At 34.4% G+C, this 24,912-nt stretch overlaps 1 protein-coding gene across 1 annotated transcript; it reads right to left on the bottom strand.

The window, feature by feature from the left end:
- Nucleotides 1–1,014: 1,014 nt before the first annotated feature.
- LOC148301966 (uncharacterized) lies at nt 1,015–23,689 on the bottom strand. Its single transcript, XM_088272401.1, has 11 exons — nt 23,663–23,689; nt 20,519–20,719; nt 19,403–19,450; nt 7,705–7,894; nt 6,472–6,555; nt 6,248–6,381; nt 5,818–5,954; nt 4,626–4,780; nt 3,614–3,692; nt 2,061–2,223; nt 1,015–1,386 (listed from the first exon to the last, which is right to left on the bottom strand). Exons 1-11 carry the CDS (start codon nt 23,687–23,689, stop codon nt 1,015–1,017), a joined length of 1,590 nt encoding a protein of 529 aa, XP_088128527.1.
- Nucleotides 23,690–24,912: the final 1,223 nt, after the last annotated feature.

Here is a 24,912-nt window from a genome sequence, read left to right as displayed (position 1 = left end):
AATTTAAAGGGGTTAATGTTAATGTACAATTAGAGATTAGAAAAATGTTTTCTATAAAAACACATGATATTAGATACTTCAATGTAGTCCGCCTCCGTAGTGTAATGGTCAGCATGCTTGCCTACCGTTCCGGAGGTCCCGGGTTCGATCGCCAGGGGGGTTTAATAAATATAAGTGATTTTTTTCACTCTAATATTATTCAATATTACACTGGACTGGTACCTGAAGTGGAGGGCTGATCACCTTTCCTTCATGTGTAATCGATCGAGATAACACTGCGTTTATATGAAGCAGTGCCCTATGCACCATTGGGGTGCGGTAAGGGATTTATTTTTATTATTATTAATGTAGTTTGATGGTGATGAAGAATTTAAAAATAGTCCATTTTTAATTAATGTTTTGCTTAGTAAATACCACTATTTCTTAAAATCTACTGTGACAAATGTGTTTTGATGCATTCCGCATCATTTTCAAACACCGTATGATACGGAATGCATCGAAACACGTGTCACAGTAGATTTTAAGAAATAGTGGTATTTACTAAGTAAAACATTTATTAAAAATGGATAGATTTTACCACAAAGTGACTGCCGAATCAATTAATGAAATTTAAAAATAGTCTTAAAAGTAGAAAGTTTAAATATTACGTATGTATTTTGAATGGAACCTCTAGCACATACACATTTAATTCAGATTTATTATGGATAGAACAATGTATAAGAAGGGAATATGCGAGTCTTATGGCATTTACAAGGCTTACCAACCCGTTCTGCTTGTCCGTGCTTGCTTGCTGCTAGTCCAGGTTTTTTTTCAGTTACCATACAACAGTATTATTATTATTACACTGTTTTGAAAGTAGGTACCTTATCCATTTGGCTCACTGTTGCGTCACTATTGTCATTTATATATGTGGAAAATAGACCCCATTTGGAGCTGATTCGTTTAGCTGATTTTGCTGGTACGGACTACCTGTGTTAAGCGCGGTATTGCTGCAATCTCGTTTGGTGTAGACGGTTACTTGATCCTCCCCTTGTGCTGCACGTAGGACTCGAACATCTCCTCGCCGGATGCGCGGAAGGCGCGCGAGGCCCGCAGCTTGGCCCAGGCGGCCACGAGCGCGCCGGACAGCAGGCACAGCAGCGCGCAGCCCGTGGCCAGCAGCGTGGTGAGCACGGCGGAGCGTACGCACGTGGTGCCAGGCTCGGCCCCCGCACCCGTACCGCCCGCGCCCCCCTCGCCCTCGCCCTCGCCCTCCTGCAGCACGCGCAGGGACTGGAACAGATTGATGTTCTCGGAGAGCGCGGCGCCCGCCCCGCTTCCCACCACGGCCGTCTCGGCCGCCCTCTTGCGTTTGCTCTTCACGTTTCTCCAATGGCACGGCTGCGTCTGTAACACGTCATTACTCAAAATTAATCACTGTGAAACAGAAACTGAAGCAAAGTGCAGAATAGAGGCCGCTCGTACAGTTTTTAAAAGATGTTAATTATATTTATTATATAATTAACATCTTTTATATTTATTTTATTATATTCTGTAAAGACAGCCTCTATGGTCTATGGCTACCGTACTGAAGGTCCCTGATTCGATTCCCAGGGGAAGGTCAAATAAATATAAGTAATTTTATCACACTAATATTAATTCAATATTACCCTGGACTAGTAACTAAAGCGGAGGGCTGATCACCCTTCCTTTATGTGTTAATGATCAAGATAACACTGATTTTATATGATACAGTGCCCTATGCACTATTGGGTGGGGATAAAGGTTAGAAAAACGACAGCCTCAATCTGAAGCTTTGGTAGACAATGCTTAGGTGTTATGTCTGGTCAGTACTTCTATACGGAGTTGAATCGTGGACCCTCAAATTCAGCACTATGAACCAACTAGAGGCATTCTAAATGTGGCTAGATCGTAGCGTTTAACGCGTATATTTTGTATGTTCGGCCTGGTGAGCACGGCATTGGAGAGCGAGTAAACACGCTTTAGGCAGAGAACCGGTTAAAATGGATTAATCTAATAAAATGTGCAGTGCAAGGTAAGGCGATAAAAGAGGCACATACCGGACAGCGGCCATGACACATGCGTACGTCACATTCTATGTACAGCGCAGGAGAGCCCGTGAAACGGAACGTCTTCATATATGCGTACACCTGCGTCTCGAACACTCCACTCTCAGACCACGTCCCCCGGAATCTGGAGATCAACTTGTCATCCACTGGGCACCTGGAATAAGCACACAAAAATACAGTTCAACTTCCACAAAATGAACTTCAATTTGGGAAAGTTCTCCCAATACGTTAACAATTTGGCATTTATTATATTATTTTTAACCATATCCGCTCCCTAGGTGGAGCATATAGAGTCCACAAACTGTCTCCAGGCTTTTCTGTTGTCTGCCAGCTCCCTTGCATCCTCCCAAGTCAGATCCGCGTCCCGAAGTTCTGACGGGAACTGCCGACAAATTGTCAGCATTGGTCGTCCTGGGCAGCGCGAACCTGATGCCTTGTAAAAGAGGCAAGCTTGATTAAGGCTCTCAGGAGGCATGCGGAGTACATGGTGAAGCCATTTAGCATTTAGTCAACCACAAAGATTTTTTTATTTTTTCATTTTTGACAAACTATCCATTCTTTTACAATTTATCTTAATAATATTACTAGGATACCTTTATTTTTATGTGGTACCTTCCCAAAAAAGAGACAAGCTCTTGCTCTCGCAACATTTTTGTGTATGTCCCTAAATCCTTCACATATCTGGTCATCAGCCCTGTAAATACCCAGGCTTCCATATTGTTCTTCATCTATGTTGAGATGTCAAAATGTGAAATAACTTCTAAGCGGAAAAACCCAGATTCTTGAACAAGGATTTGGGCACACCCGGAAATGCTATGGTTAAAATGATCTGGTCAAATTATAAGCTGCAAATAATTTGAAAGTCATGTTTTTAGGCGTCTCCGGAATGTTAAATAACCCGTATTATTTTTTGACATCTCATCAAGATGAAGAAGAATATGGAAGTCTGGGCATTTACGGGGCTGACGACTGTCATAGGCTGGTTTAAGTGATCACTTTACACACATGTAACATTCACCAATAAATGTCTCTAGTGAAGTTCTAGTGATTCAAGAACAAGGTTTCTAAATTGGTTCATATGTATAGAACTTCCAAGAATTTGAGTAGTGTGGTTGTCAATAATGGGTAGAACTGGTAAATGTTACACGTGTGTAAAGGATCACTTAAACCAGCCTATGACAGTCGTCAGCCCCGTAAATGCCCAGACTTTCATATTCTTCTTCATCTTGATGAGATGTCAAAAAATAATATGAAAATAACTCCTGCAATTGGTGGAGATAATCCAGATTTTGTGAACAAGTATTTGGACACAGTCAAAATGTTGTAATAAAATAAACCCAATAAAAATTTTCCTTACACCCAAATAAAGAATCTCTGCTTAAAAACTTTATGAAACCAATAATAGATGGATCCAGTGAACTCACACACAAAGCGTCACACAAAAAATGTAGGCTTTTTTTTAGTAGTATGGTTGTCAATCATGGGTAGAATGGTAAATGTTATATGTGTGTAATGCGCTAAAGGTGTTTTAATTATTGACTTACCCAAATTCATCAATAAGTTGTATTTTCTTGGTTCCACCATTATGAGCGTAGCAATCATTGACTACAATGTCAAATCCATCTGAAATCGTTACATAATTATCAGTTTTTGGTTTCTAAGTTTTGAAAAAAGTTCAACTATTCTATAGTATACTCTTATATAGTAGTAGCGTTCACTTCAATAGCATGAATTTTTTTATGACATGCAATGAAATATGACATAGCCGAATGATGCAATTCATTTCAGATCTACCCACATCCTTTGACTGTTTATGAATAGCTCTTTTATACTTAGTTTCTTTTTTAAATGACTTTATGAATAATGGAAGCAGGTTGTACAACTTTATTGCATAATATTCAAAGTTCTTTTGACCAAAAGAGGTATGTGTTTGGTTTTTTTGTTGTTGTTTTGGTGTTGCGTTTGTATTTTGGATTTTGTAGTTCTATGCACATTTCTATAAAGTGCATGTGTGTGAGTTTTTTTTTAAAGGAATAACCCGCAAAGCCAAAATGTTAAGGATAGCTTTGGCAAATGCATATGTGAGGATGGTTTGACAGTTATAAGTAGTAATTTTTTGAATATTCCTCTGTGGGAGTCCGTCTCAGAACATTAAATATCATTTTTTAAATTGATTTTTGGGCAACAACAGCACTTTTTAATAATGCATTAATCAAATTTCTCCTTACATAATAATCAATGTTCTTTTGACCAAAAGAGGCATGTGTGTCAGGTTTTGTTTGATGTGTTTCTGTGTTATTTTATGATTCTATGTATGTTACTATATACTCTGTTAATTGTATTTGTGTGCTATACTGGGAGGTGCTTTTTTATGTTATGTGAAACAGTGCATCATTTTCAAACACCTAGACAATTAGTATGTAATGAGGTATGTGATGAGGAACGTATCATAATACAATAGATTTTGAGAAATAGTGATATACACCAAATGAAATTCAAATTATCCCAGAAAGTGACTGCCGAACGAATTAATGAGATTATTGAGTAGTGTGTTACCGTATTTGCTACGCATGTAGATGATGAGTGTGAGGGGGTCCCCAACCCTTACAGGGCCAGCTACGCGGGGTCCTCCGGTCCCATAGCCAGTGCGGATCTCCATATAGCACTCGGGAGGCTGCAGAGTGAACACCACGGGATTTCCTGTAGCCACCCTATTCACAAACGACAACATAAATATAATAAAATAATAACTATTTACAGTTTCTGCCATATTTATTTTATTTGACCAGTGATTGAGTTTCGTCATTGCCGACATCCTAATCGTTCACTTTGTGTAATACCACTTAAAGTGGTATTACACAAAGATTAACAATTAATGATAAGGAGAGCGTTTGACTTGACTTGACATGAATCTAATGGCTCATAGAGTACTGGGTCAAAGTGACCCTTTGCTCCTTCATCGGGTTATAAAAATTGAAATGTAATGAAATTATTTAGATGGTTTAAAGGTTTGTAGGTTAAAACCTACGAAGGGGGTTATGCTAGACAAAATTCTTCGTTATATATACACAACAAGGCAGGGGTTGAAAACTCTGATTGGATATAAATATTTCTGACAAATTTACATTTATTTTGTTCAAGGTACATTGTTGAAATTCATTCCAAATTTTCTTTCATATAAACAATATAAACTATAGATGTTTCATCTCAATTTGAGACACCCATAAATGTGATATATCATCCCTAGGGTCAATAATTCAATGTCTGATAGAATAAATAAAACAAAAAAATTATTAGTTAGTTATATAATCATGGATGTCATGACCAATGATAAAATCTGTTTCAAATCTACCCACTTTCTTCTTTCTATCCATTTATCAATAACTATTTGATGCAAAGTTTTGTAATTTAATGACTTTGTGGATTGTGTGGTACTATAGGCACAATAAATAACTAAATCAAGTTTTGAAAATATTGTCCACAGGAATACCTAATAAAGACATAAGTAAGTATATGTTATATTAATATAGAAATAAAATACTTAAAAATCTGTGGTAATTATACAATACTATAAAGTCCTCAATTCCACGCACACACAAACACATATGCATATAGCATAGTTGCTGTATTAGGTTCATTACTTTATTCCTTTACTGGTAGTAGATTCAATATTGATGAGGGAAGTTTTTTGTGAGTACTATATAGTACTATCTACATTGTAATACATAAAATTAAAGGAAAAACTCACTCCACATCTAGGAAGGGAAATGTCACAGTTTTCCAGAAGTCGTATCCGTACTCGCAAGTCACCTTGAAGTGTTCGTCGTACTCCTCTTCTATAAGTGGGTTGTACTGAACAGTCACCGTATTCCACATAAAGTTTTTCTGAAAATTTCCAATGAAACTGTTACTCCCAAGATTAAACTCGTGTCTTATTAAGGAATAAAATGTAGAATCAGTGATAATAAAAACCAGTACTTATATGATTCTGAATTAACAAAAAAAACATCACAATAAGCATTAAGACTTTATTTTTTTGGCGTAGCGGCGGCACTCGAGTAGTACAGCAAACCATGCATGCCGCACATATGGCGGCTAAGGCACTCTAGTGCTAAGGGTTTAAATCCATTGAGACACGTGTTTCGATGCATTTAAGAAATGGTGAATATTGTACTAACCGATGGAGTTTTCCTCGGATCCTCGTGCCTCGTATTCTTCCCGAGGGTTCCACAGCGGTTGAGCTGGATGTAGAACTCGTAATAATCCCTCCCGGACCCGTTGATGTACATACACTCTGGATCGTATGCATACCCTGGAAAGGAAGTTAACATACATACATACTTGTGAAATTAATATTCTTTTCTGATGCTCAAATAAGTTTTCATAGGGAAATGGTACATACCAGCGGAGTAGACTAAACCCGCGAACGATCCGTTGAATCCCACTCTAATTTTCATGTATTCGTCCTGACACTCTGCCTCAATATCTGAAAATTTAAGATTTTTTTTATTTTTAATTATTTAATATGGTTACAATGCTTTTTACAATTTTAATTAATTTTCTTAACATTTCTAACAATCTTAAAATTAAAAACGCAGTTCTCTCCAAAAATGAGACTGAGCTCTTGTGATTGGAGAGATACTTACACTTGTTTTAAAATGTACAAATTATATTTATTGAAATTATTATAATTCTTTTTCTTTCTTAGATTAACATTTATAAAATTCCTTTAATTATTTTTTTATGTATGTAGGAAGGTTGTTGAAGTACTTAGTTTCCAAATATTTAAAGTTCTGTTGGAATTGTTTGGTATTGCATTTTGGTATTGAAGATAATTCCAATGGTAATTTAAAAAATATGCATGAGACGTTACAAGTGAAACGTTTTAGGTTCTAGAAATAATTGATTTTATGCACTGCTCTCTCAAGAAAATCTCTTAAACTGATTTTTTTTCTTCAATTCCCAATAATTTGCACTTTAATATAGCATTCTAAGATAGCTTAAGTATGATATAAACAATTGAGACAGCAAATTTTCTAAATTAAGACAGAGTACTGCGTCGATGGTAGTACATAATCGGGTTATAGACTGATATTCGTCAGGTTTCAATTTTTCTAGAATTTTTCCTCCAAAAGTCTTGTCAATGGTTAACCAAAGCTTAAGCTTCGTCTGAGTTCAAATTGATGTTGAAATCACCACTCGTTGTCATCATTTTGTACAGTTTTTATTTAAAAAAATCCAGCCCTGCAAATCCAAATCTGCACCCAATGATGCAGATTTCATCTCAAAGTTGCATAAATAAGATTTTTGGACGAAGAATTGAAGTAAAAATTGAACACTGACAAAGATTAATCTACAAACAGCTGGCACTACTATCGACGCAGTATTCTCTCGTTATTTAGAAAATTAGCAATTTTTTAATTTTTTTTGTAAATTATGACATTTTCAAAGGGATTTTTTTTTTTTTTTACATTTGTTTGTTTGGTGTTATACATCGTCCAGCATTCGGAGGCATAGAGGAGTGCGGGTCTGACAATTGTTTGGTAGACTTTGTTTGTTTGCTGAAATGGAAATTTTTCACGAATGGCGCGCTCAGTCGGCGAGTGGCGTCGAGTTGGGAAGGGGTGTGACTCACGCTGCACTCTGGTGGTGTTGTAGCGGAAGCGGCGGTACTCGCGGTCCCACGAGTCGGAGGGCAGGCGCCACTCCAGCCCGTGGCTGGACGCGCCCTCCTCGCCCTCCGCCTCCCCCCTCACGCGCTCCCGCTCCCGCGACCGCAGCGGCGGCACGGCCACGTAGGACGACGAGTCCGACAGGTACACCACCTGTAAAATGCACACCAGTCAGTGAAATGCATTGTGTGACGAATAAATAGTGCGACGATGAGTCCAATAGGTATACTACCAACCATTATACTCGTACTTTAATTATTTGGTTTGCATATCACCAAAATCGTCCAAAAATGGACTTGATTTCGACTCACTTCTCTCCGTTGAATCGATCTGAATTATCGCACTTATTTTTGAAATTCTCCAAAAAAAAATAGGCCAAAGTAAACAACAACAACAACGTTAACTTACTTTTATTGTTGCTGTCAACAAGTCGATAAAATAACAACATGGATGTATATGATGTAATTTTATATTTAAATAATCATAAAATTTTCACATTTTGACATCTCAACAAAGATGAAAAAGAATACGGAAGTCGGAGTATTTACAGGGCAATTTCACAATGCTTGTAAAGTAATCAAAGTAACGAAAATCTTCTTCTTCTTCTTCTTCTGGCGCCATCCCAACCTATCGTCTTTGTAAACTGTTGGAGTTAGCTCTCCTCGTCCTCGGGTTGTAGGTCCTTCTATCATGGACGTCACCTAGGTCACGCCTTCGAATCATCGAATGAATCTTCCAATCTTTCTGTAGCATCCATAAATACATTGGTCTTGCTCTGGATGTCTTTCGAGGTAGATCCACGGCGATTGCCTGGTTCACAAAATGTTCAGGTTCTCTGCGACCTATGTGCCCATACCATCTCGATTGCCTTTCTTCTACATTAATAATGATGACTGTTACACCCAGGCTTCCACGAATACGTGAACTCTTTATTTTGTCTATAAGGGACATTTCTGCTGACCATTTAAGCATTCACATTTCAGCAGTTTCTAGTTGCCTAGAGTCGGTATTCTACATCGTCCAGCATTCAGCATTGATGTCTGTTATACCCAGGCTTCTTATTTGAGAAAACTCTTTATTTGAGAAACGGGCCTCTTCCACTACATAACGTCATTAACATACACAATTTTGAAGACGTAATTATACTTAGGTTAAGAAATGGTTTCAATTTGAACATCACGATGGAACAATACAGTTTACGAATCCACTTTAATTCACAAGTTTTATTGTGTTTTCAAGAAGAGTAATTAATCTCATGACCTTACAGTGTAACGTTTTCGCAACACACGGAGCCATTATTCATGCCTTATCGGACCATCGAATATTCTCAAGATAATATCCCATTTCCTTACCAACTCTTTCGTCATATTTCTATGCAATATGCGTATATATCGCAGTACCACTACTATACGACGTACTTGATACTCCTACTACTACCATGTTACTTCAGGGGTAGGCAGAGAGGATGGAACGCCACACTCCTCTGTCCTGACTTACACTCCTCGCTTACTTCACGTCCATACATCTCCGTCCGTCCATCATCATGTCGCTCACTTCTTTCAACAACGTCATATATTAAAAAACTTGATTTTTCAGGAAATCGTTTTCAATGTTTAAAAATATAATAATATGTATTAAAAATAAATATCAAGCCACTTATTGAACTTTTTACTGTGCAACATATCTTTTAAGGTAAAACCTGATTTTTTTTTTCAATTTGAAAAATATTTAGCATTTTATTAAAATTAAACACTTGAATGTACCACTTTAATAAGTTTTATTTTTATTTACGACTAGTTTCGAAAACATCTGTCGTTTTCGAAACTAGTAAATAAAAATAAAACACATTAAAGTGGTATATTCAAGTGTTTAATTTTAATAAAATAATCATGTCATTCCACAAAGTTAATGCCGAATCAATAAATAATAAAATATTTAGTATATTTAAAAAAAAAAAAAACAATACCTTTTCTTCAAAATGCAAAAACAACACTTTCTGCCCTGTAGCGGGTAAATATTATATTTTATGGGAATTCCGAAAACATGCACGACTGAAAATTAACGATTTTTTTTTTATATTTGATGTTGTTAAAAGGAATGAGCGATATATGACCTCCGCGATTACGTTGACTTTCGACACCACCAGATTTTAGGTTCTGATTGATCTGGTCGTGCCAAGACATGAACTTTTAACGTGTAAGTATTTTTGACAGTATTTATGTAGTCAAGTACCCCCTTTATTGCAATTATTATATTTTTAAAATTTAAATATCTCTTATATCGATTACTTAACCACGATGAAGAAGAATATGGAAATTCGGGTATCTAGAGAGGTTACGATCTGTCGTAGGCTGGTGTAAGTTTGATTGACAAGTATGCTACTCAAATTTTGAATAGTTGACAGTGTATATAAATTTTAAAGGCTACTTGGTTTTCAATGAAGAACAGTATTTTATCCGACTTCCTTTCGTCAAATCGATATAAAATGTCTGCTCCTACAGCAAATCCAGTGTACAATATTGTAAAAAGTAATTAAAGAAAAAATTCTATACACATCTATAGTGTAGTAGTTAGCACGCTGGAGGTTCCTAGTTCATTTCCCAGATGGGTCAAAATTAATTAAAGTGATTTTTTTACTGTTGAATTTATTTCATAATAATACCCTGGACTGGTTGGCCTTCAAGGAATCAACGATCAATGTAACACTTCATCGATTCAATGCAGTGCTCTATCCACCATTTGGTTCGGATAAAGGTAAGAAGATGAAGAAAGGATGAACAGAAAGGATTGGGAGTCTTTACTTTCTTGCGTCCGTGAACAGTTCGTGAAACGTTTTCCGAACCGTTCACGAACCGGATCCGGTTTCCGGTTCTCTCCAACCCGTTCCGGGGCCTGCAGTCATCATCCGCTACATCACAAAGGCCATGCGGTTTCACGTGTTGAGGCCGACTGTCATGTCGTGTTGTTGTACGACTGACTGCGAATGGACTCTTATCTCACCCATCAAGCGGCAAGGGAAATACTCTTCCACAACGCATTTGTGTCACTCCTATTCCGGTCTTTCCTCCCAACAAACTACATTAAAATGCAACAAACAACACATCGTTATTAATATCGACCGTTGGTTAAATATGTTTCAAAAATTGATTCAGTCGATTTGTGGTTATATATTATGTATCCATTTTCAATTTTCATTCATTTATTATATTCATTTTCAATTTAAATTTCACTTGGTAAATACCACTATTTCTTAAAATCTATTATGGCACGTGTTTCTATGCGTTCCGCATCATTTTTATATACAGTATTTGACAATGATGCTAAATGCTTCGAAATTCATGACAATACATTTAAAAAATTGTGGTATTTACCAAGTGACATTTAAATAAAAAATGATTTTATTTTTATTTTAAAAACGTACGTTTTCTATTTCAGAATAGGTATGTCCAAGTATGGCAAAAATTGCACAAGAGCGGCCCAAGAAAGAAAAACATGGGAAAATACGGATGAGGTTAAGTAGTTGAAGTTACGTTTGATAATGTCCTAACAAGGCGAAACAATTGTCACAATATAATTTTTTATGTGTTTTTGTTAATAAAATACAACTTAGTAGACTCAAAAAATCTGTGTTTGATTAAAAATTAATACATAAATTAAAATGGAGTTCTACAAATTAAACGCCAAATCAATAAATAGTTAAGAGTTGCTTGAACGATGTCTTAACATAAAATTAATAAGAAAATACAGCTTTCAACTGCCCAAAAAAACAAAAAAAAATTTACTCAACATATGCATCGCAAAGGCTTTCAAACTATTTTGACCAAGAAACCCACTTGAAAATGGATCAGAAGCGAAACGAATATCCTTTTTCTTAAATCATTCTTATTTATGTATTCTTTCCATGCTTCAAATAAATAAATAAATTCTTCTTCATCTACGTTGAGATGCCAAATATGTAACTTGTGAGAAACCCAAGTTTGTGAACAAGTATTTGGATTTATGTATTAATTTTAAATCAAACACAGTTTTTTTTTCGTTTGATAATGCCCTAACAAGGCGAAACAATTGTCACAATATTAATTTTTTATGTGTTTTGGTTAATAAAATACAACTTAGTAGACTCAAAAAATAATCTGTGTTTGATTTAAAATTAATACATAAATTAAATTGGAGTTCTACAAATTAAACGCCAAATCAATAAATAAATAAGTATTTGGATTCACTCAAAATATTTAAAAAAAATTGGTTAGCCATTTTGAAATTAACAAATCGACGTTTAATCACGGGCATGGTGTCGTGTTTATTTCGTTGTTTTAAAAATGGTGTTTTGAGTGATTTAAACAGTAAAACTATGATTTTTTCGACATCTCATCAAAGATGAAGAAGAATATGGAAGTCTAGGTAGTATGGAAGTATGGTCTTCTTCATCTTTGATGAGATGTCAAAAAATGATATGAAAATAACTCCTGTAATTGGAGATAATCCCGATTTAGTACGCAAGTATTTGGACACACTCAAAATGTTGTAAGTTAAACTATGGATTATAGGATTCTACAAAGTAACGTCAATTCAATTTTTCAGTTAATTTCAAGAATCGTTATTCTCGCTTCAGTTTCATTGCCGAGTCGTGATTCCAATTCGGTAAATTACACGGATTCCGTCGTCACCAGCTGTTTATCACGGGACTAATTGTCTGGGAAGGCAATGAAACAGCGCAGGGAGAGCTCTGCTTTATTGTTCCTCTAATCCGACACGTTATTATACGTTGTTACGTTATTACACGTTGTTACGTTACAAGTAACCTAGTGATTAGTGAATTAGCCTTTGACTCGACCCAACGGTAAACTAGAGACAAGAGACACAGAGAGAGATGGAAGATGGGAGACACCCATGATAAGAACATTGGTTCTCAAAGTTTTTCGGCCCGTAGACTACTTATCCTTTTTTTATATTTAATTTTACTATATTTATTGACTTCAAATGTGTTTTTGACAGCTAACACAGTGATATTATAACACAGCTGACCATATGAAGATTTTTTGGGTAAAATTTGTTAAAGATGAAATACGTTTACAATATGAAATCAAAGCTTTATTTTGCAAAGATTCAAAACGCAAATCAATATTTCGCTTTGGAACAAAGGAAATCAAAACTTTCTTGTATATACAAATAATACCGTAATTTAATTGAAATTTCACTTGGTAAATATAAATATTTCTTAAAATCTATTGTAACACTTGTTTCGATGCAATTCGCATCATTTACGTTCACCGCATTTGAAAATGACGTGGAATGTATCGAAACACGTGTCACAATGGATAGACAGTGGTATTTACTAAATATTTTTTTCTTTAAAAATGGATAAATATTATTACAAAGTGACTGCTGAAAGTGACTGATCTAATTCGACGTGTGCTTATTTATATATATTTGATCTTATTTTCTAACCAATTTTCATCTGAAAATGGAGAAAACAAATAAAATAAAATATCTTTTAAACACTTTTTTTAATCGATAATTCAAACAAGTCTCTGAAAAGTTCTTTGTACAAACTTTATAGCTGTTACTGAGCGTGCAACGCAATCATAGCTGGTACGGAAACTTACATATTGACGTAACACAACGCAAAGTACCTACGTATTTACCATATCGCTCACTCATTTCAACAACGTCCATTTATCATAAATCGTCAATTTTCAGTTATGCATGTTTTTGGAATGCCCAGAAAATGTACTATATCCCAGCAAAAGCGGCATATTTTCAACTTAATATTTACCTGTTACAAGGCAGAAAGCGTTGTTTTTTCATTTATAAGAAAAGGTATTGTTTGATTATTTTTTTTAAAAATAAACGAAATATTTTTCAAATGGAGAAAAAACGTTCAGGTTTTACCAAAAAAGATCTGTTGCACAGTAAAAAATTCAATAAGTGGCTTGATATTTATTTTTAATACATTTCATTATATTTTTGAACTTTAAAAACGATCTCCTGAAAAATCAAGTTTTTTATATATGACGTTGTTGAAAGGAGTGAGCGATATGTTATGAATTTTTGATGTGTAATATAAGTATCTATAAGTATATATGATGTACAGACAATCTGTGTTAGGTATAATAAGACATTTACAGTACGCCAAAATACTCAATCCGATCACATGGACCCCTGTTTTCATTTAGTTCACCCCTATATACTTTTCTCTCTGTCATAGACCCCCACAAGTCTAAATCAACCCTTGAGGGTTCATTAAGACCACTTTGGGAAACTTTGCACTGGTACTCTGGGAAAGAAATAATTTCAAATTAATTTGCCGTAACGGACTGCGGGTTATACGAGTACGTTTGGAGGGCGTTCAAATAATCCCGAGCAAATATATTTCATCTAAAAACGGAATTCTATGAATATAATTGATCGATGGCGAAATTAAAAATGTTTTTACTCATATAAATATTCAAAAACAAGCAGCTGTATTTGACGCTTAAAATGAAAACACCATTGTTCAAAGTAATTTACAGCGTGCTCCAAAAATATGTTTACTTTAAAAAAACATATTTTATACGTAAGCAACATATAAATAATAATTCCGATTGGCAATTTCTATTCATCATTTTAGGATTAAGGTTTACAAGACAAATTTAGTATTTCAACAAATAAGAAAGTAAAAAGGATTAAAAAATAAACAAAACAAGGCAAAATGGAATATATAAAGCAATAAAAGGTACAGTAAATAGGTTTATAAAAAAACCTTAAGTAGAAAGCATGTTTAAACAAATCACTAACACAAACATCTTTCCATAAAGTATTTGTTCAGTTCATTCATTTTGGATCCCTGACTGGGTTTTATTTTATACATGTCGGGCAGCTGTTTCATTTTGGTATAGATAATTTATTGCAGGGACCTTACACCGAACTTAGTTGTGTTTATCGGCTCCACATGTATTTTATTATGTCCTAGTGTATTATACTAATAACCCATCAATGTCTACTAAAGATCAGCTCTGAGATCACTGACATTGTAAGTCGACATGATATCGTTGTGTGTCCCTCGTTTCGTACAATTTATCTTTAAATTGACTTTGATCTCTTCCCTTTCTCCTTTTTTTCTCTTCGGGGTATTTTCACAAATTGACAAATGTTTAATTTAGTAATTGGAATAGTACAAGTACTTTTTTTGTAATATTCGATTATGTGAATGTCTTGATGTAACTGTTTTGTAAAATTACCAAATAAAATATATTTAAAAAAAACTTAAATGGAATGACCTTTTTCTATTATAGCGGTCATAACTTTTAAAATGATAAAGCTAAACACATTTCAACTATGAACATTTTATTAATTATAATTCAAATATAACTTTCTTTTAAAATCAATATAAATATTTTATTATAACTTAATTATAATGTCTACCGGTTAGCTTCGAAACCGGTAGACATTATAATAAAGTTAATAAAATATTTATGGTGATTTTTAAAACAAAGTTACATTTTAATTATAAAAATGAATAATCACAAATTTAGAATCAATTCAAATACAAATTATATTTTATTAATTGTTATTATTATTTTGTTTGTGAATAAAAATTAGAATTGACACCAGATGACTGCCAGATAAATTAAAAAAAACATTTGTTAAAAAAAATAAATCACTTATAAATTTGCTTAATTTTTATTTACTGTGCCTACATTTTCCGGGAACTATTTGAACAGCCTGTGTATAACATATACCCATGCGTTTCAATCTAACCATGAAATGGTGTGAAGAACTCTATAACTGTTTACTCCTGAATAATGGGCTTCCATGACAATACCTGGTTAGCTATTTGACGAATTATTTTGATGTAGATAAAATTTAAGATAATGGCGCACTGTTTGTGAGCTTATTATATAATAATTCCCGCTTTTTTCATTGTTGTATTTTTACGACTCAATGACTTGAAGATTATCTTGTCGTAGATCGAGATGGAAGGTCAAGCAGCAAACCTGTACATTTTTTATTCTCTGGAATCTTAATTTCCGTCAGTAATATAGACGTTGTATTTACTGAGACCGAATGGATTCCCGTGGAAGCGTTAGGTCAGAGGTCGCTGGTTCATTTCCCGAATCAAAATTAAATTGTTACGGTATTTAGTAAGATATGCCCAATATCGTCGCGATGAGGACAACGGGAGGTAACTCAAACGAACTTTTTTACTCACGATATTTTGAACTAACTAACTAACCTTCATGGCGCTTCCTCGCAGGGGTAGGTAGAGAGGTCTTTTCAAATATTCTTCACCTCTTCTACGTATGAGGAGATGCATGAATGTGGAAAAGGCAAACATTGTTTGTAAAGACAGGTTGGTGTAGCGTTCTATTCTCTCTGTCTACCCTTACACGCAGCGTGATGGTTAGTTAATGAGTATTTTCTTAAATATTATTTATTGATTCGGTATTAACTTTGTGGAACAACATTTCGATTATTTTTTTAAAAATTGAACATTTGTATAATACCACTTAATGAGTTTAATTTTACAATTAAAATTGTTTTAAAATTAACTTAACTAAAATTTAATTAACTTTGTTTTAAAATCAATATAAATAAATAAGTTTAAGTTAATTATAATGTCTACCGGTTTCGAAGCTAACCGCTTCTTTATCAAGACTGATTAATACTAAAACACTATCTACTAAACAATATTCAAAATATTTTGACGGTTAGGGAAAAAAGCCTAGGTAGATCTCAAGTGGCTTTATTTTTTATGTTGATTTGCAGTCACAGTCAAAAGGGATCAGGGATGATGAGTGATTGGAAACATATTTAATAACGGACTTTTAGCAAAATCATTTATTTGTCTAATTATTAGTTGTAAATTATTATTAATTGCCTTTTTAATTTCTAATATTTCTAAGTAATCTAATTTTAGTCCTCTATTGCATGTGTGTAATAAATTTAGACCTTTATTTTCATCAAATGAGTGATTATTTTCTATTTTTATTTCATACACACGACTAGTTTCGAAAACTAACAGGCGTTTTCAACTACAGGTGAAAATTAAAACGATAAGTAAGTATTTTTTTAGTTATAAAACACAGATTTTATCGGAATACAAAAAAAATGCAGAAAATAAATATGAAATACTGTCCCGTTATCACTGCAGTGGTTGAGTTTTCAGCAATGGCAGTCGTCTCTTGCGATATTGTGTCGAGGTGTGTGCAAATGGTAATTATTGTATCGTCATTGTACACGGGTAAGATAGACATCTGATAGCGCATGGGTGGTCAACATTTTCATCAGCTGGACCAGATTTTAGAAATGAGATATCCTACTTATATATATATATATATATATATATATATATATATATATATATATATATATATATATATATATATATATATATATATATATATATATATATATATATATATATATATATATATATATATATATATATATATATATATATATATATATATATATATATATATATATATATATATACATATATTTCTGTCCGCCTCCGTAGTGTAATGTTCAGCACACTCGGCTACCGTTCTGGAGGTCCCGGGTTCGATTCCCAAGGGGGGTGAAATAAATATAAGTGATTTTTTCACTGTAATATTTATTTAATATTACCCTAGACTGGTACCTGAGGCGGAGGGCTGATCACCTTTCCTTCATGTATAAAAAGATCAAGATAACACTGCGTTTATATGACGCAGTATCCTATGCACCATTGGGGTGCGGATAAGGGTTTTATTATTTTATATATATATATATATTTATATATATACATTTTTACTAGTTTTTATTACTTACTTTTTTAACCTATTTGCGTGTTTAGCCTCGTAATGTTATACTGTTTATGTTATACTTCTTCAAAATAAAAACAGAATCATTGCATACCAGGCATGTTGGCTTTGTTTTAAATTCCACGAAAAAATAGTTTATAGTCCATCTGTCTTAAAAACTTCTTAAAAAACAGTTCTTCTGTTACTCTTCTCTTCTTTAGTCCAACGTGTTTACTACTTGACGCCATTGTGGGTCTTGAAATTGTCAGGATAGTGAAATACTCCCATATATGGAATATGATACGAACTACGCACGATGCAATGTTTTTTTGGTGGTTTTTTGTACACTAAAGGAAAAAATGTGTGATTTGCTCCGCGGGCCGCAAGTAGACACCCGGCGGACCGCATGTGGCCCGCGGGCCGCGGGTTGGCCACACTTGTGAAAGCGGCAGGTGTGTGAGTGTACAGAGACGTCTGTTGGTCGTGCTACTCTCGACACGCGACCCGAGAATCCAACTACACACTTGCATATTAGGGTGTCACGCTTGATGATAGAAAAAAGTAAAATATATAAAAAGTAAGATAAAAAAGTTAAATAATTCGAGTAGGGTCTTGCATACATTTGAAAATAAAACGATCACTGCTAAATAAAAAGCTTACTGAAATCAACGATAGATACTGCCGAGAGCTCACAAATTATACAACGTATGTTATCGTAAACACGACTAGTTTACTTAATATCTAGTAAGACAAATCTACTTGCTATTTCATTTTTTTTTATCTATAACATTTTCTGAGATATAATGTTTAAAATTACTGCCATCTAAAGGTAAGGGCGTCAAAAGATACAGGAGTCCAAAAGTATATCCATCCAAAGGTACATCTGTCCGAAAGGTATAGCCGTCCAAAGGTACAGCCTTCCAAAGGTATATCTGTCTAAAGGTACGGCCGTCCAAAGATACAGGCATCCAAAAATTCAGCCGTCTAAAGTTACAGCCATCTAAAGGTACAGCCATCTAAAGGTACATTACTAAAGTTACAGCCGTCTACAAACAACGGCCGTCTAAAGCTTCAGCCGTCCAAAAATACAGGCATCCAAAAGTATAGCCGTCTAAAGTTACAACCGTCTAAAGGTACAGCCATCTAAAGGTACATTGTTAAAGGAACAGCCATCAAAAGGTACAGCCGTCTAAAGCTACAGCCATCCAAATGTGCGGGTAGCCAAAAGTACAGACCCCCAAAGGGTACAATCCTCCAAAGGTATAGCCGTGCAAAGGTACAGCCGTCCAAAGGTACAGCACTTGCCCCTACTCAGCGCAGCCTCAGATTAAATATTGTACGCGAGTAGTGCAACTCAGCAAGTTCAGTTCCCACATTAGCTTTTTTCATCTTCCGATGACATATGCTTTATAACGGCTTCGCTGTATCGCATATTATCTAACGACCGCTAATAACAATATAAACTCGAAGCTCCCACATTTCAGCCATTATCCGTATATCAACATGACCTATCCACTTCGCAATTGTCTACCAAATATTAATGGGATATTTGGTGAGTTCGGACGAAATCCGCTAGGTTAGCAACAGGTTGAATTACAAAACCCCCACATGATTATAAGAATTTGACCTAACTTATTTTCACTAGATTAATTTCCTAGACTTTCAGAAATCAATGTCTGAAGAAGCCGATCTGATGACAATACGAGCAAATATATGCGTTCATATTACGTTCTCATAATACGTTCACATCAGTTAGAATCTTGATACATGTTGAGCTAGAATCGACTGACTTATATGGTAAACGAGTATGCTATGAATTACCCTTTTTCGCTAGAAAATTATGTGCTCTAAATAATACAATAATAAAAAAATAATTATATAAAATTCTTCCTACCTGTTCGTGGCTGGTGCTTTCTTCAGACAAAGCCTCTCTTGTTTCATTCTAAAGCAAAAAAAAAACATTTCATTATATTTTCTGTACATTAAAAAAAATGAAAAACCTGCAAAGCTTCAATTTTACATGCTTGTCTGCAGGTAGTATAGTAAGGAAAGGGAAGAATTACAAACACCCAGACCAATTGAAAATAAATCTTTCTTGAATTAATTTTGCAATTGGCGGGAATCGAGCCCACGACGCCAGTTTCGCAGTCGAGCGTCTACCCAACTACGCCACGACGCCTGTCACATTGTATATTATTTTAAGTATGTTTTTTCAATTAATATTTTTGTTACTTGGATAAGAAAAAAGCTTGAGTTGGATCCTTGGAACGTTAAAGGTTGGAGAAGGGGTAAGAGATGTTTCTTATTTTTATTTATTTTATTATTTTTTAGTATATTTTAGTTCTTATCAGTGTCATAATTTTAAGATTTAGTGGTATTTACTATGTAAAACTTAAATTTAAAATGGATAGATTTTGTTGGGCAATACATCCAAAATTAAACAAGGTTTTTTGGATTGAATTTTACATTTATTTATGTATATGTTAGTTAATACGTGACGCGTTTCGTCTTATTAAGACACTATCAAACACTTGAGTGTTTGATAATGTCTTAATAACACGTAGTATTTGATTCTGTCTGCCTCCGTAGTGTAATGGCAAGCAAGCTCGGCTACCGTTCTGGAGGTCCCGGGTTCGATTCCCTGGGGGGGATCAAATAAATATAGCTGATTTTTTCACTCAAATATTTATTCAATATTACCCTGGACTGGTACCTGAAGTGGAGGGCTGACCAATTTTCCTTCATGTGTTAACGATCAAGATAACACCGCGTTTATATGATGCAGTGCCCTATGCACCATTGGAGTGCGGGTAAGGGTTTTTAAAAAGTGTTTGATAATGTCTCAATAAGACGAAACGCGTCACGTATTAACATATACATAAATAAATGTAGAATTCAATCCAATAAACCTTGTTTAATTTTGGATATATTACCCAACAATTCCATATGGAATTTTACCAACTGCCTGCAGTTACAATAATCAATAATTGAAATTAATATAGGTATATACTTTGTGCTCCTCCTCCAGGGCCAGATCGCCGGCGCCGTCCCCGGAGCCAGGCTCGAGCGCCAGGTCCGCACCGGGCAGGGGGCCAGCGAGGCCCGCCAGGGCGCCCTCCAGCGGCCGGTCCTGCGGGCCCCCGACTCGGGTCGAGGAGGCCACGCTGACGATGCTCAGTTCGGTTGACATCTCCAACTCACTCACGGTGGGCTGCAATTGAAAATTAAGGATTTTGTAAATGCTAATAAATGTCAGAACGTATTTTGAATAATTTTTAATATTTGAAAAAAAAAATGCTTTTTTATCATTATAATTAGATTGCTAAGCCAGACTTTAAAAAAACTCAGAGTAGGAAACTCAGATTTGTGAATAAGTACGAGTATTTGGACACACTCAAAGTGTTGTAGAGAAAAATCTTTTAAATCCCTAGCCACACACACACACACACACACACACACACACACACACACATCATCATCATAGAGGTTCATCACTAACGGTCGAATCTAGTAAAACATTTTATATACTGAAACTGATATTATTGAAAGATGCCCAGATCTGATACAGAAGCATCTAGGCTTCCTGACAGATCTGCTCTTGCAAAACAATTTTTTTTTATTAACTGAGTTACGAAATTTATTGAAAATGTGAAACAACACAATGTTGCATCCCGATTTCACTGTGAATTTACATTTAAAAGCTTTCAATATCCCTGTCACTGCCAATCTAAATAATACAAGTTTATAAAACACACATACACACACACATACAATATAAATATAATGTTACCTTCATAAGAAGAATGAAGATATAAACTGTGGACCAAAGGGTTCGCCATCTGAAATGATAAATAAACACGTTAGATTTCCTTATTTACGTAATTTTTACAATTTTGTTCGATCATGAGGAATCTATTGTTTTGAGGAGACCCACCAAGGCACCTTTGCATGTTTTAGCATAATCCACAAATCTACTATTTTAGAGGCTTATTTGCATGTACGATAACAAGGATACGGAGGGTAGGTGTGAAAAATCTACATTTTGTTAAAAGAAAACTGTAATAATTTTGGTTGGATCATAATAATTTTAACTCTCACGACTCTGTAGGCCAGACATTCTGGCCCGTATGATTCTAGTAGGCAGCTCGGTGGGCCACAATGTCTGGCGCGGCGCAGGTATAACTTTAATTTATGTATTAATTTTAAATCAAACACAGATTTTTCGAGTCTACTAAGTTGTATTTTACTAACAAAAACAAATAAAAAATTATATTGTGACAATTGTTTCGCCTTGTTAGGGCATTATCAAACCAATGTGAAGATCAAATGGACTACGGTCCTTATGTAGCTATACAATTCTAAGTGACAGTTTTAATACGTGCAGCAATAATCTATGGGAGACAACAGTAGCTAATGGGGGATGTAGGTATGTACCCTTATATTTATTTTCTGGGAAAGGAAGAATTTATTGACATGGCAATATTTTAGAGAATTAATATTTTAAAGCTTAATACAATTGTTGGTAATATTATAGTCAATAAATTCTTCCTTTCCCAGAAAATAAATATAAGGGTACATACCTACGTCTCCCATTAGCTACTGTTGTCTCTCATAAATTATTGCTGCACGTGTTAAAACTGTCACTTAGAATTGTATAGTTACATAAGGACCGTAGTCCATTTGATCTTCACATTCGTTTGATAATGCCCTAACAAGGCGAAACAATTGTCACAATATAATTTTTTATGTGTTTTTTTTTAATAAAATACAACTTAGTAGACTCAAAAAATCTGTGTTTGATTTAAAATTAATACATAAATTAAAATGGAGTTCTACAAATTAAACGCCAAATAATAAATATATAACTTTAATCACTGATTTCTCTATCACATAAGTATATTCGACCAAAAAATATTTCAGATAAATACAGTTAATCTTAATTGACATGGTCATACGAATTGCCAGACAGAGTGTCACAAAATTAGGGAATCAAAATATTTACTTTAATGGTAGAAAAACGTCGCATTTTTTTGATCAGAGTACCTCATCAGTTATGAGAAAAAATGGTCAGAGCGGAAAGGGTTAAAGAGTTGGAAAAAATATGAATCCCATACTTTGTCAGCATCTGAAATCAATATCCATTGAATCATAAAATACTTTGTAGTTGGATACGCGTACCGAACAAATCAAATATCCATCAATCCCATTAGGGTAGGGTACTGCAGATTGGCCACATCTCATATCAATGTACCACACTCTGTATTATCCTTTATTCTTTATTTTCCTTCTTAAAGGTCACTCCTCGCACGTGACCCAATCCCGCCTTCAATTACTTGTAGGCACTATTTGTTTGCAATAATCATTTCACTCGGGAGGGTTGGATTTAATTTAAGGTAATGGACTTCTCACGCTCCATAAGCGATGGGGTGGTACAGAGTTAGCCTCCATTCCTCTGTCGGCCTGTTTATGGTTAACTAAGCAATTTCATAATCCCGGTAATATCTCGTAATCTAAGATGATTAATTTTTGACACTGGGGATGATGAAATTTATTTCAATCGCTATTTCATTAAATTGATTCAATTTCTTAAATCGCAGTTAAATAATGACATGCAATTTGAATACCAAATTAGTTGATATATCAATGTAGATGAAGATGAATATAGAAATTTGAGTATGTACAAGGCTTACGACCTACCAAAGACCTGTTATCACTTTATACACGTATAACATTGACCATTCTACCCATGATTAACAACCACACTTTTCATTATTTGGAATATGAACATAATTTATAAAATTATTTTATATAAAATCAAGTTTTTTGATTTATGACGTTGTTGAAAGGAGTGAGCGATACGCCATCATTTTTAATTTTTTTTATTAGTAGGTGATTTGATAAAGCTTAATAAGCAATAAAATACCAAAAAACAGTTACATTTTGATTACTATGACTAATAAATAGTGTTTTTCATTTTATTTTATTTTTATTTATTAGTTTTATTAATATTTTTTACGTTACTTTCCAAAATTTTAATTTTGTCTCTAAGACCCAAAATGGGTATTTTTCATAAAATCGCTAAATTCCAAATATTTCAAAAACTATTAACATTCGGCCACACATTGTAATACTCAAATTTCTTGCATTTGCGTACCTCTACATCGTCCTGCCGGGAACACATCGAGTTACCAATAACCCTATAAATAGCATTTACGACTGCTATTTGAATTTTTTTAAATCTGTTTCTTTCAAGTTTTCTACAGATCAAAATCAATAGCTATAAACATAGTAGGTAATATTAATTTCATTAATTGATTCGGCAGTCAATTTATGGTAAAATCTATCTATTTTTAATTTAAGTTTTACTTAGTACATACCACTATTTCTTAAAATCTACTGTGAATGCATCGAAACACGTGTTACAGTAGATTTTAAGAAATAGTGGTATCTACTAAGTAAAACTTAAATAGAAAAATGGTTATAATAATAGCTATAACATAATAGGTTATAAACAGCAAATAATATATATTAATAAGCACATGAATCAGTTTATTTTAAAAATAAAAATAAACTTATTTTTAAGCTCTCCTGGTTTTTTATTCTTCACCACCCAATGAGATTTTTCCCCATTTATTAATTAATTCGTTAACGAAGTAATTTCTCACTCAATTCGAGACGGTACAAATACGACTTCCTTAGCCATTATTGATGAACGTTGATTGTCCACCGCAACGAAGCACGACTAATCAATCAGCTAATTAAAGATGGACCATTTTGATGGAGGACACAATTCGATTATATATTTTTATTATTTTTCAATTACAAGACGCCTTTGCGTGAGAAAAAGATACGTTCTTTTTCTATGAAATTCGACGAATCCTATTGCGACATTTTAACGATGAAAAAAATGTGAGGTAAAAGAAATACGTGCCTTGATTAAGAAATAATAAAAAAATAATCAAATTGTATATTGAACTTAAGTTCATTCATCTATCATTTGCACCGTACTTTTGTATTATATGTCCATAAGGAGCAACGAATTTTCTAAGATACAAAAAAATGGTTGGAAAGAATCAGAAAAAATCATTGAGGAAAAGTCGAATGGTGAGCATATTGTCCTCACCGGATCTTTAAAAACTATCCTTCTCTGCATTGTATGTATGTCCCTACTAGAATCAACATCACACATCATATTTACTATCGACGAACACATTTAAAATTAAAAAAGTATACACACTCACACTCACACTCACACTCACAGTCACACTCACACACACACACACACACACAGACACACACACACACACACACACACACACACACACACACACACACACACACACACACACACACACACACACACACACACACACACACACACACACACACACACACACATTCATT

The sequence above is a fragment of the Brachycentrus maculatus genome, unplaced genomic scaffold (assembly GCF_059751285.1).
Source record: "Brachycentrus maculatus isolate JH-2025_06_01 unplaced genomic scaffold, ASM5975128v1 h1tg000496l, whole genome shotgun sequence".
NCBI lineage: Eukaryota > Metazoa > Arthropoda > Insecta > Trichoptera > Brachycentridae > Brachycentrus > Brachycentrus maculatus.
The sequence above is the reverse complement of the archived record's forward strand: the minus strand, read 5'-3'. Positions and strand labels throughout refer to the sequence as shown.

Bases quoted from the DNA above. Each gene is read 5' to 3' on its own strand.
- LOC148301966 (XM_088272401.1), bottom strand. From the start codon at position 23,689: ATGTGTTCCCGGCAGGACGATGTAGAG. The intron at 4,781-5,817 runs GTGAGTTTTTCC...GTTTGTGAATAG, and splicing joins TTTCCCTTCCTAGATGTGGA to GGTGGCTACAGGAAATCCCG. The intron at 1,387-2,060 runs GTATGTGCCTCT...GACGTGTTACAG, and splicing joins TGTGTCATGGCCGCTGTCCG to ACGCAGCCGTGCCATTGGAG.